Source organism: Cryptomeria japonica, chromosome 1 (genome assembly GCF_030272615.1).
Source record: "Cryptomeria japonica chromosome 1, Sugi_1.0, whole genome shotgun sequence".
NCBI classification, from domain to species: domain Eukaryota; kingdom Viridiplantae; phylum Streptophyta; class Pinopsida; order Cupressales; family Cupressaceae; genus Cryptomeria; species Cryptomeria japonica.
The window spans coordinates 249,350,148-249,366,626 of record NC_081405.1 but is presented as its reverse complement, the minus strand read 5'-3'; the positions used below and the strand labels follow the sequence as shown (position 1 = coordinate 249,366,626).

The following is a 16,479-nucleotide window of genomic DNA, read 5'->3' as shown; positions in this document are numbered from 1 at the left end:
CTTATAATTTACTAAGTCAACACAATCGAGTTGTAGAGTCCTAGTTGAAGACAACTTACTAAATATAGTAAGTACGACTCACACAACTACATATATGACACATACAAGAGAAGAGTCCTAATTGAAGACAACTTGAATGACACATACAAAAATAGAGTTCTAATTGATTCGCATTCCAAGGATAATTTCATCATTACAGTTTAGAATATTGAGAACCGTGACGTGTGTGACAAATTTTATTCCTGGATTTCGCGATATCGCAAAATTTACAAAAACCCAACTGCATCTGATTGCTTCACTTTCACAGACATATATTAGCAATTCCAATGAGCACCTCAGCCAGACGAAGAGGCTTCGAGAACACTACAGTGTGATCAGATCCTTCAATTTCGTAAACCATTTGTGGAGGATTCTCTGCAATCATCTTTCTCTGGAACGCCTCCACAAATAATTTATCTTCCTTCGCCACAACGTATATTCTCCTAACGCTTCCATAGTTTTTAGCTGTATACAAAACAAGTTCTTCCCATAGAGGAAACTTTTTGTCCAGCGAATCCAACAACATTAGGTCCTGCATTCAGACCCATATTAATCAATCAATGAATCAATCAATTGAAATTCCATAAATACCCAATATATGACTCAACTGTTTCTGTTATCAAGTGATTTACCCAAGAAGGACTTTTCTGTGATAAAGAGTGTCACGTAAACTGGCTGCCAAATCTGAAGGATGTGGCCGTATTTTCTTTCCCATTTGCATAGTAAAATGTGGAGTCTCCGAAATTTCCAACTATGGATGCGACCTATAAAATTGTATGCTCTTAGAAAAATGGCATTGCAGGTTTATGACTGTTGATGGTGTAGGAATGAATAGGTGGAAGTTATCAAACCTCACTAATCATATCAGAGAGAGTTGTTCCGCTGAGGGGCATGAAGGCGGTAACAAATACAGCTGCAGCAATTTTATCTGGAAAACGCTCCATGGTAAAACTCAAATTGAAGCCACCAGCGCTGTGACCAACCATTATAACCTTAATAGACGTACAACTACAAATTAGTTGAAATCCATGGTTTTGATGACTGAATTCTAAACAAAGGAGGCCATATAATGGACACGATCTAATTTACAGAAGACATTTTAAGTTCCATTTGTTTAGGTGATCCATTTTTAAATCAGTTTTTCTTTTCAATTAGAACCAATCTATTAGCATGATTCAAAGTGAACCACTTAGAAAATCAAAACCAAGATTAAATTATTCCTAAAATTCATACTTTCACAAATCACTTAAACAAATCAAAACATAGAAAAACATACCTTATCCTGCGAAGGAAGAGCTGTGAAGAAATCTGTTAGTGGCTGATTGTACTGTTGTAAAGATGAAACCTGGTCGGCATTTGTAGGATCTATACCTCCGCTGGCCATGTCAATGGAAGATACAGTGTGGCCCGCTTTCAGAAGAAGATCTGCAACTTTGTACCAACACCAACCGCCCAAGGTTGCTCCATGAACCATCACAAAGTGACAAGTTCTTCCTTTCACTTCATTTTCCTCCATACTCATCTCTAAAACATCACCCTTACTATTCACTATTCTGCAAAGGGGCAGCCCATAAGTTCAAGAAATGGAAGATAAAAGATCAATATTTGAAGGCTGCATTTTACACACATGTCCCTTCATTACTTTTAAATATCACTTTGAAATTTCTATGTGCGATTATTATAAACTGGCTGAAATATGTATATGGTATTCAGCAGGGATTGTAATAAGTTTATTATAAACACAATCAAATATCTCTCAATAAAGTCAATGGTCATCATAATACTATAGAAAATTAATCATAAAGATAGATAACTATTTAGTAATAGTATTAAGAAATTTTATTATAAAAGTAAGTAGATATCTTTTAACAAAATATTAATTATTTAATTATATCTATATAATAATGATTAAAGTTTATTATATTTTAAACAAATATTAATTTAAGATAGTTACACCCTTTTATAATGTTAGTATATAGTTGTTGACTTTCTTGAAAGATATATAATGATCTTGGTAATAAACTATTAGAACAGCCTACATGATTATTAATTATATATATTTAAAATAAACCTCACCCTCACTATTCTGTTTTTTGTAAATCAACAGCAGCCCACAAGCTCAAGAAATGGAAGATAAAGCCCATATTTGATGTTGGCATTTTGTATAATTTATTTAGATTAAGATAGCTGAAAGAGCAACAAGTTTGTACACTGTGGTTAAAGATTTTATGGAAAGTTTTATCTGTCGTATTTCTAAATTAGAATTAAAGTTTAGAATTTGTTTGTGGGCAAGAGAAAAAAAGTATGGTATAACACCAATATAATTTCCTAACAGATTCACTGTTTCTGTTGTAGTTACAGATGTAGTGACATCTATAAGATATATTTTGCTCATTTTTACTTTTTAAATATATTATTTGCCTTACAACTATATATATATATATATATTTTTAATATTTAGGTCTATATATCCTTCAACAAAACCAACAACCATTCACTAATATCAGTCAGGTTAACATAGGAGAATTTATTGTAAAGACGATTAGATAAATATCTATAAAACTAACATAAAAATGCAAACTAATCCCTGGTTGTATTCTAACTAGATTTGATATCAGTATAAAATGCAAACTCTATATATTTTATTGACGTATGTTGCATGAGCTAAGTAGTGGCAAATTGTCAAGAGAGGTGGCTGTCAATACGTGCATCACATGTTGACAGACAAATCCGTAAATATTAAGGGTAGAAATTTACTCCGTCCATTTAGGAATTTATTTGATTTATAGAATTCATTTTAAAATACTCATAACAGCTAAGAATTTGACCATTGTGATTGTGATGTATTTGTTAGGTAGAAGTTTTCTTATATACATTTTTTTTTTCGTGTTTGGTTTTTAGAAAAAAAAGTAAAATCATGATTTTTTATTTTTTATTTTCTTTCGTTTGATTATTTGTTTTCTAGAGTTGATTTTAGAACACCCATGATAGCGAGGATCTTGACCATTGTGATCTTTGATGTATTTTTTGTTAGGTAGAAGTCATCTTACATATACTTTTTTGTGTTTGGTAGACATTATCAAGTTAGGCTTGACAATAATAATTTTTAAAAAGAAAAAAAATATGTTTTTTTTCTGAATCTTCTTTCATATGATTGTTCTCTCTCTTCATGATTTTGGAAGTACAAACATTAGGAGAAGAGAAAGTTTTTATGGGAAAGCTACCCATCGCCTTCATGATTAAGTTTATCCTTGTATATTTTATTTTTGTCATTTTTTTATCATTATAATCTTAATAGATCTAGGTAGATACCATCAACTAATATAATGCGTCTTTCATACTAAATCTCCATTCACAAGAAGGTACATTTGACCAAGTTGAGCTAGAACTTTAATAGTCTCACACTCGAAAAGAAATAGCATGTGCTATCCATTTTACTCTATCTTTGAATAGATCAAAATGTCATCTAGGATCACCAAAATAAATTGATCCAAGAATGTGCACCAAAAACCGCTCATGAGACTCATAAACACTATGGGAGCACTCATTAGAGGAAAGGCTACAACTCGATTAGTTGCATCCAAACTTCAAATATATCTTTTGGAAAGCCCTATCTCCCTAGATTTTAGAAAACAAATCATGAATCCTAGTTAATGGATACTGATGATTAATTGTTAATTATTTAGCTACCAAACTTTATGCAATATTGAAGAGATTCATCCTTCTTTTTAACAAAGATGATTAGTGTTTCCATTAAGGAAAGGCATGATGACAACTATGACCCTTCTCTTTGACTCCTTGAAATGCAACTTGAGCTTGCTAAAATTGTGTGCAGTGATCCTAGAAAGAGCTTATGGCACTATCTCAACTCTTAGCATTATGTATATATAAAACCCACCTCGCATCTGAGCTAAACAACTTAAGTCTAACTTTAATGGGTGTTGTGACTAGTTTGCAACTCATCATCTAATTTTTTTATAAAATATTTGAAGCATATTTTTCTATGATATGAATATTTCATCTTAATTTTTCAAACTTCTTTACCTAGAAGATAGTGCATCTATAAAAAAATTATCATTTTAAATCTAGTAACCATAACTACTCTAAACTCCATAAATAAAGATAAATTGTTGCTTGTGTAGATGTGATCATCAATATAGAGAACTATGATAAATGTATCCTTCATTGAGCTCTTAATATAAAGATTTTGATTGAACTAACTTACTAAAAAATATTTGTATTGTAAGCATGAGTCTATCCTTGAATACCATGCTCTAGGTGCTTTCATAATATCATAGAAGGCCTTATTTAAACTTTACAAATATTTATCTTTAAAAGGTATTTTAAAATTTGTACATTGTGGAATGTACACTTCCTCATCAATATATGCATTGAAAAATAAACTCTAGATCTATTTGATAAATTGTGCAACTCTACTAATTTATTAGAGCCAAAAGCAATTCGATATTATATATTCATCGTACAGGTGCAAAAAGTTGCATATAACTGAAATACCTTCTTGTTAAGTGTACCCTTTGGCTACCACTCTAGTCTTATTCTTATCAATGCTTTCATTAGATCTATACATTGTTTTGTTCACCCACCTTGTACCAATAGTGTTTGTACTGGTAAGTAGCTAAACTAGATTATATGTGTAATTCCTTTCAATTATTTCTAATACACTATTTATTGCATCAATCAACTCTTTTTCTTCTTGAGCCCTATCAAAGGTTTGTGGCTCATTATTTTCCATGTTTTGAATCATCAATGCATAATTATTTTTTTCACTTGACCTTGTTATCATTTTCTCACAGTTTCAATCCAACAAAAGACTTGAAAATAGATTCTCTTCCATATTTCCAACTTTGATACTTTTGATACTTTCATATTCCTCCACTAGATGATTTAGCTTCATTATCTTCTTAAACCTTCATTTCAACTTCATCAATCACAATCTCTCTTCACTTTTTTTTAATTTTTTATTTGGTCCATTATGCTACTTCATTAGACACCACATCTTTACTTATCAAAATCCTTTTTCTATGGGATGATATAATCTATATGCTTTATTTTTTAATTCATAACTACTAAAAAAGCAGTTTAGGCCTTTATAGTGTAACTCAAACATTTTTTTTATATTAAAGCATGTATGCATAGTAAAAACACCAAAATAATCTCAAATGATTAACATTTGGCATAATCATATACCATGCTTGTTCAAACATCATTCCTTTGTCTATTTATAGGACTTTTATTAAAAGATACACTTCTAGGCATATTTCTTCTACCCATTTTTTTTTTCCAAATTATTCCCTTTCATCATAATCCTTGTCATTTAAATAATGGCCCTATTCTTCCTTTCAACAACGCTATGCTTTTGTATAGTGTGGGAAGAAGTGAATTCTCTACTTATTTATTGATTTCTAAAGAAATATAGAAATTAAGTTTTTGTACTCTTCTTCATTATCTGACCTTATCAATTGATATACTTATCACTTTGTTTTTCAACTAACCTCTTGAATTGTACAAATTAGTCAAACACTTGTAATTTTATAGTGAAACTATATACCAATTTTTTTGTTGAGATATCAGCAAACATTAAAAAAACTTATATTTGTTAAAATAGGGTGTTACCACTAGACTAGACAAATCCATGTGAATTATATATAGATGTTTCTTAGGTCTACTAGATTTACCAATTGGAAAGATAACCGTATGTTGTTTCCTAACAATACATTCTTCACATATCTATTTTATATTTTCAATCAATGGTAGACCTTCCAACCTTCAAATTTTTCTTTCGTTCATTTAACTAGAACTTAATATTTAACTACAATGAGTAATTAGGAGAACTATAACAAGAAGTAGAAGTATCTAGATTTAATTGTAGTTGATGCATGTTCTTTTCTTTTATTTGATCTGATTTGCAAGAAAATATTTTCCCTCCATTTCCTTCAATATAAATCTTTTATTTTGTTTTTTATTGTAGTAGCAGTGAGAAGGCCCTAAACCTATAGAACAACAACACAAATAGAGAGAAGCACAAAAGATCTGGAAGCAAACAGCTAACCAAGGAACCTACCAACTACTCTTAGAAGTATTAAAAAATATCATGTTTGTATATTCTTATCTAACCACCATCTTCCCATCCTTAAGTAAGTATTCAGAGAATGTAAAAGACTAAATATCTTAATAGAGTAGCCAACAATAATAAAAGTATGATTCATTTGGCACATAGGCCTATTCCTCTCTAAATGCTCATAGTAACTACTACTAACTATAGCAATAATAACCAAAAAATGTAAATAAAAACTGAGCTTCTTAATCATCTTTGATCATCCTCTAGTTGCACTCCAACCTATTCACTTGATCAGTCCACATCTCCCCCAGGGTGGTACCCTTCTCCTCATTGTCTTCATTGAATTTTCCTTCCTTCATCAGCTTCCTAGTCTTCTTTCTCATCCCTCTTTGCCCTAAAAAAAAACCCATTGTTACCTTCCTCATGATACCATCTATAATGGCACACATCAAGCAGAGGGAATCACCCATTTTTTCAAAACATTGCGTATAGTCAGCCAATCTCAGTTCTAGGTTCAAGACCCTCTTCTAAAGCATCATTATCTCTTTGCTCCACATGTTCTTATTATCATCCTTTTATGGTGGTATATCTTGAGAATAGGGGACCATGTCAAAGTCCTCCAAAGAATTAAGAGGTGGGGAGGCTAGTTTTGAATCTTCAAAGGAATTACTTTTTGTTTCTATCTCTTCCTTATAACTATCCTCATATTCTTCTTCCTCATCTTGATACTCTTCATCCTCTATGTCATCATTGGAGGAAATCTTCCACTTCCTCAGAGTTAAAATCCTCCTCCAAATCAAAGATAATCACTTTAGGTTCAATTTGAAACTTATTTTCGATTGCTAGTAGTCATGCAAATCTTCTTTCTGTGGAACTACTTTCTTTCTTCTTTCTTTCTTTTATACTATCCTCTTCTTTGTCGGAGTCCTGGATGTCCAGGTCAATGGTGATACTTTTCCTAATAGAGTATTTCTCACCCTTTCTAGCTTTGGTAGGACTATTTTTGGGGGTTTCATTTTTATTTTGTTTAGGTTAATTTTTAGCAGGGAAACCTCAAGAGACTCAATTCCTTGTTCAGCTCTGAGGCTCTTTCCTTTAGATTTAGCTAGAGGAGTACTATCAGGCGAGTGCAGGGTTTTTGTTTCAATTAGCTCAATTTTTACAGAGGACCCACACGTTTCTTCCTTAGGCTCAACATTACTGGGCAAGGAAAGAAAATGACTAAAATTTTGGGAGTAATCAAAAGCATACTTATACATGACATAGATTAGACCATGTTGCAAAGGAGGATTTGCACCATTGGCAATGTTGCACTCTAGCGATGTGAAAAGAAAATAGGGTAAGTTTATACTATCTCCATTCCTAATATGACTCAAAATATGGAAATGATAACCATGCATCGATGTATAACAACCCTCAATTGTGAAATATTTCATGACAAAATAGCTAACTATAGGGTAGGGTTTAGGGAGAATAGAGCAGCCATACCCATTTCCAACCACCACTAGGTGCTCTCCTTTCTCAAAAAACTTCTTCTTGTAGGTTTAATAGTCTCCATAGCTTCATCTTTCCACTTCTTCTCCTTCATTCCTCAACTCGGTAACTTCAACAATAAGCTTCGGTGAGACCAGGAGAGAGATATAGCCAACAGAAACTTCCATGCTCTACCATGAATTGTAGAACCTCATAGAAAGGGCTCTATTGTAACCCTTCATAGCTAGGAAGAAGAGTGTCATGGCAGTGTGACTAAAGAGTTCCCACACCTCTTCATTCTTATGTAGTTCTTTGTAGCTCTTCATCTTTGTTCTCTTCAAAGGCCCACCCATATCTATATGATTCTTTTTAGAGAAAACCTAGAGAAAGTTAAAGTGACTAATAAACAAAATGTTACTTTTAAAATATACCTTATTCATTAAAAAATATCCTATTAAAACGCTTTTTTTGGCTTGGTGGATTTTGTTGTCCACACATATGGACATACCATTCACATTATGGGAAATTAATCCTTCTTGAAAGGTAAGTCTATTTCCTTTCCATCTAATGAAATCACTACTTTTGTATATTAAAGCAAAGTAAGATGAAGAAATTACCATGCATCCAACTATACCTTTCGAGTTAATAGCTTCCACTTCATTGACTTTCCTACAGTGCATCCAGCACATCACCCCAATCAGCCATCCTATCAACATCCTAGTCACCTTATAATAAGTAACCGGGTGGACAATTTGAATTTGAAAGTTCTCATGGCACATTTAATGAGATAGGAAGGAAGCAGTCTGAACATCTCTATGTTTTGAATAATTAATCGAGCCTCCCATGAAGGGTTTGACCTGTTCCATGGCCATGATATTTTTTAGACTCATCAAGTTCTCAGCATAATTAAAATGGTACCACTCCATTTTTGTCAAACCTTGATTCTTTGCTTCATCCATCTCATGGTTACCTTCTCTATAAGTGTGTTGGATTTTCACTCTGCTAAAGGGGCCTAATAACCTTTTACTTTTTTCTATAATACATTTTATCTCCCATGAGGCTTTCACAGTATCATTCAAGAAGTTCACCACAAGTTTCGAGTCACCTTTCAGAAACACATTCTTGTCTTTATGATAATGGAGGCAAAAAAGACCCTGCCACACCACACATGCTTCAACCCTATTATTCTATCCTCTTCCAAGATTTGCACAATATTCTTCTATCATATGTCCTCTACAATCTCTTATAATTCCACCCCCCCCAAATAAATGTGGGTTCCCTTTTGAACAGCCATCAAAATTACACTTTAACCAACTATCCTTCAGAGGGATCCAAGTACATTTTTCTCTCATGATCATCTTGTTTCAATCCAACTTTACAAGGCTATGGTTTACTCCCCACCTCTGCTTTAATCTTAGATCAATTAAATTTGGCATGACTTTGGACTTAAGTGGTTTATTCTCATTAATGTTCTACTTCACTTGTTGATTTATGATTTGAAATAACACATTGTTGCTTCTTGCGTTGTTCCTCAATACCCTATTATTTCTTTCCTTCTATATATTCGAAGCCATAAAAGTTGGAATTTGGAGCCATTAATTTCTTGTAATAGGGTGGGTGTAAGGGTCAAGGGGCCATTGCTCAATAAGGTTTTCCAAGTTCTCCGGAAGGGTCCAGCAAAACCCTAGATCTTTGAGAAGCTCCTCCCAAATTTCTCTAGCAAATTAACAGTTCAGAAACTAGTGGTTGATGCTTTCCAAGTCTTTGCAACATAAGAGACAACTATTAACCAATGAGAACCCTCTTCTATTTAGATTATCAATTGTCATAATTCTTCTATGAGCAGTAGCCCACCAGAAACAACTAGCTTTGGGTAAGAGGCCTTTAATCCAGATCTTTTTCCAATAGAAGTTCTCCATTGGGACTCCCACAATATCATGATAGGCAAAACAAACCAAGAAAGATCCCGAGAGGTTTAGCCTCTAGATCCATTTGTTGTCCACTTGAGGAGAGAAAAAAACACAATCACCTAAATAGATATTCAGAGATTGGGCCTCTTTAACCACTTGATCATGCAGGTGTGTCGGGATATCACCTTTAGCAAGCACCAAGTATTCCAAGGTTTTCCAGCTAGCCTTATCTCCTTGCCATATGATATAATCATGAATATATTTACCACAATTTTTATGAGGATCTACTTTTTTTTTTTTGAATTGAGGTAGTTCTGAGAGGACATAGTCCTTAATCCACACATCGTCCCAGAAACTAGTAGTCCTACGATTCCCAATCAACCTTTTTCCCCCTTTCCTTAGAATTCATTTGGTGTTAGAAACATTGTTCCAAATGTATGATCCCAATGGTAATTCATTCTCTTTGAGGAAACAACTTCTAACATTACCTAGGTATTTTCCTCTTATAATATTTGTCCAATCTTTCTTTCTTTCGGTCAACTGTCATCTAATTTTGCAGATTAAGGCTCGATTAAAGGATTTGATCTTTCTGATGGCAAGTCCTCCAGCTCTAATTGAGCAACATACTTTCTCCCAAGCAACTACGGGGATTCTTGTTTTTCCCTCAGTTCATGTCCAAAGGAATCTTTTCAATCCTATCTACAACAGACCATGCCATCTTGAATAGTGAGAGGTAGTAAACTAGAATATTTTGGAGTCAAGATTTAACTAGCTGAATTATCCCCACCAAGCTTAGCAATTTCCCTTTTCATCTTGCAAATTTCTTCTCAAATCTCTCAGTGATTCCATTTTAAAGAAGAGCAGCTGGGGATTTAGCAATAAGGGGTAGTCCAAGGTAAGAATCCAACAAGACAACAATTTGGGAAGCCAAGACTTTAGTGACTTTAGAGATCTTTTATTTTGTTTGCCCTAAAATATTTTCCCTTTTTATAACATTACCTTCATTTGAACATATTCCTTTATTCTTATTTGCAACAACGAATTTGTCTATTTTTAGATTTGTTCTGCCTCTTCTCAAAAAACAATACTTTGTTCTCAATTTTCACATATGGCTGATTTTCATAATTCCATATTCCGTATCTTAATTGTGAAGATAAAGCATATAACTGCATTCCTTAAAATAAGAACAACTTCTGTATTAATTTTAACTGAAAATAAGTGATTCGATTTTTTCATTCATCACACTACTGGCTCTGGTCTGAATAGTGTGCCCAACCATTTTGTATGCACATGTAGGCTTTATGTCTCTCAATAAAGTCAACGGTCATCATGATATTATAAAAAAAATTATCGTAAAAGATAAATATATATTTCTTACAAGATTGTCTATTCAGTAATATTATTATAAAAAAAAGTAGATTTGTTTTAACAAAATATCAAATATTCAATTATATCTATATAATAATAAATATGTGAGTTGTTCTAATAAATTTATTATAAAGACAAGTAGCCATCTTTCAAACAAATCAACAATCATATAAAAATAAGTAGATTTGTTTTAACAAAATATCAAATATTCAATTATATCTATATAATAATAAATATGTGAGTTGTTCTAATAAATTTATTATAAAGACAAGTAGCCATCTTTCAAACAAATCAACAATCATTTACTAATATTATAAAAAGAATTGGTTTACTACAAAGACATACATTAATATTGGTATAAGAAACTTATTATAAAAGATTAGATATCCTTCAAAAAGATCTTGTTGAGAGATATTGTTTCTCTTTTGAAATACATCTTTCTTAACTAATATTACTCTATGTCTTTATAGCAAACCACAACATATTAGTGAATGGTTCATCGACTTTCTTGAGAGAGCTCTTCAAAGTAAAACTAAGACAACTCATATGATCATATATATATATATATGAATTATTCTAATTTGTCTATTATAAGAATAAATAAATATCACAGTAATATTATAATATTTATTAAAAACAATTCTTCTTTTTCTTAAATTCTAAAATTTCATCTATATCCTCATCAAACCTACAATAAACTTTCAAAATCGAGTATTTCAGCATTTTACTTTCACAAAAAAGATGATAATGCCATTTAAAAAAAATTAACCCTCTAACTTTTCTCAACCATTTAAGAATTGACGGTAGAAAAACCAATAATAACCTAAATTACCATTTGCAATTTTAAAAAGTTGTAATCGGTTTGCTCATAAGAAAAAAAATGTTTTAAGTAATATATTGGATGTATTATTTTTTTGTATTTTAAAATATATAATTTTAATAATTATTGGGTTTTGGTTCTTATTATTTAATCATAGAAATTTAAGAATTAAAGTTTCTATTTTCTATTTAAGAATTTATTTTTATGTTTTGGATATATAATTAGAATTTATAGACAAGTGGGAAGTACATATTTGTATAATGAAAGATTTAAATGGTTATGTAACAATCTTGTTTCTTAAGAAACAATTTATTGTGAGATTCTATTTATTTAGTTATGTTCTTCTTTCTCTAATATTAGTGTATCTAAAAATTATTTTAAACATTTTCTCATTGTTTAAAGATAAAAAATAGACTTTTAAATGTATTAGCCTGATTTGACTCAATTCAATTGAATTATTGAATAGTTTGTAGAAATTTCATTTTAAGAGTCATGCTTTCCTTAAACATTTTTATTAAAAAGTTACGTTACATAAATCAAATTATGATAAAATAAATGTTTACACGTACATAGAGTTAACTATAAGTTGGAATGAAGAAGAAATTTTTCTTTTGATTAAAGTATTAATTTAATAAAGAGAAAATTGAGCAAACCAACTAAATTCTATCTTCAATAATATTAGACTTTAAAAATTGACAAACAAAATAATAGTGCATCTTCTTAAATTGTACAATTCAAAGAAGCATCACATTTGAATGCAATACTTCCTTCCATGCAACACATTTATGGATATATTGTATAGATCCCTTTGTAGGTTTTCTTGAGGGAAAGTGAACAAAGATGAGTTCCACTTAGGGAGAAGTGCACATGTTGGGAAACACACCACTAGGAATGGGGGCCTATTTTATAGAAAATGGGAAGCCGTTATGCTTCGGGCTCCCGAGCCAAAAATCCATAAAACAAAGCCCTATTATCAAATGGGCCCCCATTTTTGAAAATATATATTTTTAAATAATGGGGGACATTATGTAAAAAATGAGGCATTATGTAAAAAATGGGTAACCATTATTTAAAAAAAGGGCCCCTTTTGTAAAAGTTTTTTTATTTTTTAAATACCCTACAAAGTCATTTTTGGACTTTATATAATGGGAACCTAGTATATTTAAATAAAGGGGCGTGTTATAAAATGGAGCCTCATTATTTGAAATTTCAAAACCAAACCCACCATGTGCATAGATTTTAGGTTGGGGAAAGGCATGGAATGCCCAAACCTTAGACTTGCACCTGCAAGTTCAAGCTTGTATCAATGACATGCTCAAATACTGACTTCTACCAAATTTTTCATGCCTATTATCAAACAATGTTTTGATGAAATTAAAACCCATTTCAGATTAAACTATTTAGATTTTGAATAAGTAATTGTTTTAAAAGTTTGTTTATTTTCTTTATATTTTCAATTAATTTATACTCAATCTAGTCCATAAGCTTGAAATATTAATTGATTTTGTTTATTTAATAACTTTTTATTTTAATGTTTTTTTGAAAAAAAAATTATATGTCATCAATCTACATAAAATTATTTTCTATTTTTAAAAAATGATAATTTTAGGTCAAATTATGTGGATCGTACACGACAAGTTTTTAAAACGACAATTAGGGCTGATTAAAAATTAATAAAAACGAAAATATTCAAAAAAGAAAACAAAAAAATATGCTCATCAATTTTTAGTGTGTTACAAATCATTTCCCAAGAGGGTTTGAAAAAAAAATTTGTGTCAAAAAGTGTGATCCGTACACGTGCATGTTATGGTCCTAGAACAAACATTTTGAAGAAGTGGTTTTTAGAAATCCCTTTTGAAATTAAATTTATATTATGTGGGTATAAAAATAAATTACATATTTGGAAACTAGAATTTGAGTGCTATATTTTGTATTTCTGACTTTTTCCAAGATTCAATCTCTAAGTGCTTCAAATTTTCAGCTCAAATGTGGCAAAATCTGAAAATCAGGGAAAACACTTCCACTTTTTTGCCAAAAAGTGGACTCAACTTCTTGCACTAAGCCTTGATCTTCCAACAATTGACACCAATTAAAGTATCTATCTTATTCATCCATCAATAATAACCATTTGTTTATCTAAATGGAATTTGATAAAGTTGTTCAACTCATTGAGTACATTTAACATATTTACTAGCAAGTACAAATGATTCTATCATAGGTTAATGCAAAATACAAGTTGGTGATCCAATCTAGATACAATTATGGAAGGAAAGACTAATTTAACCTTGTCGTATATTTTTTCTACATCAATAAAGGTTTCAGATCATCACCAAGCAAGTAGGAGCTTAAACTTTTAAGGTTAATTTTCTTGTTATCATAGGTTGCTACGAATCTTCAACCAAATTCAATCTAAAATATAATGTCTCAATATCGTTAGATCAATTAATATATTTTAGGATCAAAAGTACATGATGTAATCCATCTCTTCAATATATTCAAAGATGAAATCTTATGCTAGTTACTAGGGAAAATGGTTCATATAAGTGAAAATTTTGAATAACCACTACATCGTATATGTCATGCCTAATTACAATGGTGAATTTTATTCTTCGAATAGGTACAATTAATGTAGAATGACCTAGACCATTAGATCATATTGAAATTCTTAGTTGTTGCATGGTGGCCTTCATGTTTTCATTTCTAGGATCATTTCCTACTTGAAACCAAACTTTAAACAATAATTCATATGTAACTTCACATTATCATTACCATGTGGCTTGATGTTTTGTTAATTATTGTAATAGTTGAAATTATATTTGCCTTCATGATCCTGATGAAGGCTTTATCTTCTTTTGTCTTCCTCTGTTTTGACTATTTGTAGTATGAAAACTAAATAATGGGTTTAAAAGAGGATTGCAAAGTATAGCCACAACACATCTTTTCTAATAGATTATATAAAAAAATCATATATAACCTAATCGAATAGCTTTGATTAATTTTTCCTACAAAACTTACATTTAATCCATATATCAATAATACCTATTGTGTTTAGTTCTAAAATTTAATGGGACTTATAGGTTTAACCCTCAAAAAATTTAGTAGTGAGATGGATTCCTTGCTTGATGAAGTTTTCAATATAAATTTGTATTATACCTCAAGGAAAAAATATAAGAAATAAAATGTTAATTGTTTTATAGGGGATATTTGTTGATGCTTTATAATGGAAGGCTCTAGGAATATATTTGATGGAACTAATAATGAAGTTGATAAAATATAGATGGGGATATGTTTTTTGATTAAATGGGTCCACTAGATGTTACAGGGAGGGTGTATATTCAATTGGTCCTTGATGTAAATGATAGATTCTTTGTTTGGTCATCTATTTAGTGCTTCTAGTAGACTTTTGGCATGTGATGAATATTTTGACAGATATTTTATTATCATAATTTGTTACATCAACATAGCCTTAGAGAAATAGTTCCTTTAGAGCCAATTTTTTATAGCCATGGTGAGATATGGTAAGGATCATAGTGACATTTGAAATAGTTTTTTATTAGGATAAAAAAGTTTTGAGGGGACCCAAAACCGCTTACAATAGGTTTTGGAGGGACCCGAAACCCTTGTATTTTATGAGGATCCGAAACCCAAAATAGATAGCTGCAAAGGATACATCAAAGAAAAATAGCAGCCTAAAACCAACCTAACAATAAAGTAAAATCAATGAGACCTAGTTGAGCAAGGAGGAGGCCAAAGCCTTTAACTAGAATAAGGGTTTTAACAAGGCTCCCTTAACCTTCAACAGGAACCAAGGTTTTTTTCAGGCACCCATAACCTAAATAATGGGTTTTACAAGGCTCCCACAGCCTAACAAGACAATTTTTCTAGGCACCCCAAACTTGCAGTAGAAATTTCGAGCTACAAAACATCACAAGACCCAATCCTAACCAAAAACAAACAATGACCATGTTGGGCCATTGAAAATTAATATCATCCATCATGCCCCAGAAAAAGATAGAAGCGGAAGGGAAAAACTGGACCCCATCAACCAAGACTGTGGATTTTACAAGGCTCCCATAACCAGAAAAAGCCCAGACCACAAAAATTAAACCTAACAAAACAATTTGGAAAATAGGGTTTTGAAAAGGCTCCCTAAAGCTTTTACAAAAGAGGCAAAGAGGGTTTTTATAAGCTCCCTCAACCCATAAAACAAACTGGGAAGCAAGAATTTGACAATAAATCCAGACCCATCAGTGAAGGATCCCATGAAAGATCTAACTAACAACCTCAACCAGCAACAGGAGCAACAGAAGAGAGAAAACTCCCATACCCTTCCTCTCCACCTCAATAGGATAAGGAGGAAGGCAGCCCGTCGGTACAGAAAGTCCCCTCGTAGCTATCTAAAGCCGAACCACTCCGGCACACATAATCTCCACCTCCATAAGATAAATGGTCACCTCAATAAGACAATGAGGAGAGCAAAGAAAAGACCTAGGTAAACCCTTCACAACCCAACAAACAAATAGTCTCTCCATCTCTATAGGAGAGCAACCCACCAATGACATAGAGCCAAGAAAATAGAAGGGTGGAACACAAGAAATCCTCAATAAGGATGAAAGCAAGAGAGAGTCGAGGAACTTCTCACACCCAAAACCAAAAAGCACCTCCAAGATAGGCACATAGGCTTTGATCTGAACCAAGACCTGCACTAAACACCCACAAAATGGAAAGAGAACCCCACGGAACACAGAGAATACCCAACACACGCCATGGAAAACCAGGGAAGACGGATA

At 31.9% G+C, this 16,479-nt stretch overlaps 1 protein-coding gene across 1 annotated transcript; it reads right to left on the bottom strand.

The window, feature by feature from the left end:
• Window positions 1-684: 684 nt before the first annotated feature.
• Window positions 685-1,539, bottom strand: LOC131053686 (methylesterase 8-like). The gene is made up of 3 exons (XM_059207221.1): window positions 1,316-1,539; window positions 891-1,031; window positions 685-803 (listed from the first exon to the last, which is right to left on the bottom strand). The coding sequence occupies exons 1-3, from the start codon at window positions 1,511-1,513 to the stop codon at window positions 702-704; spliced, it is 441 nt and encodes a 146-aa protein (XP_059063204.1). The 5' UTR covers window positions 1,514-1,539; the 3' UTR covers window positions 685-701.
• Between the last annotated feature and the right edge of the window lie 14,940 nt (window positions 1,540-16,479).

Excerpts from the sequence above, each read along its gene's own strand:
- LOC131053686 (XM_059207221.1), bottom strand. The coding sequence starts at position 1,513 with ATGGTTCATGGAGCAACCTTGGGCGGTTGGTGTTGGTACAAAGTTGCA. Across the intron at positions 1,032-1,315 it reads CTCTTCCTTCGCAGGATAAG|GTTATAATGGTTGGTCACAG; the intron begins GTATGTTTTTCT and ends ACGTCTATTAAG. Across the intron at positions 804-890 it reads TCTCTGATATGATTAGTGAG|GTCGCATCCATAGTTGGAAA; the intron begins GTTTGATAACTT and ends ACAATTTTATAG.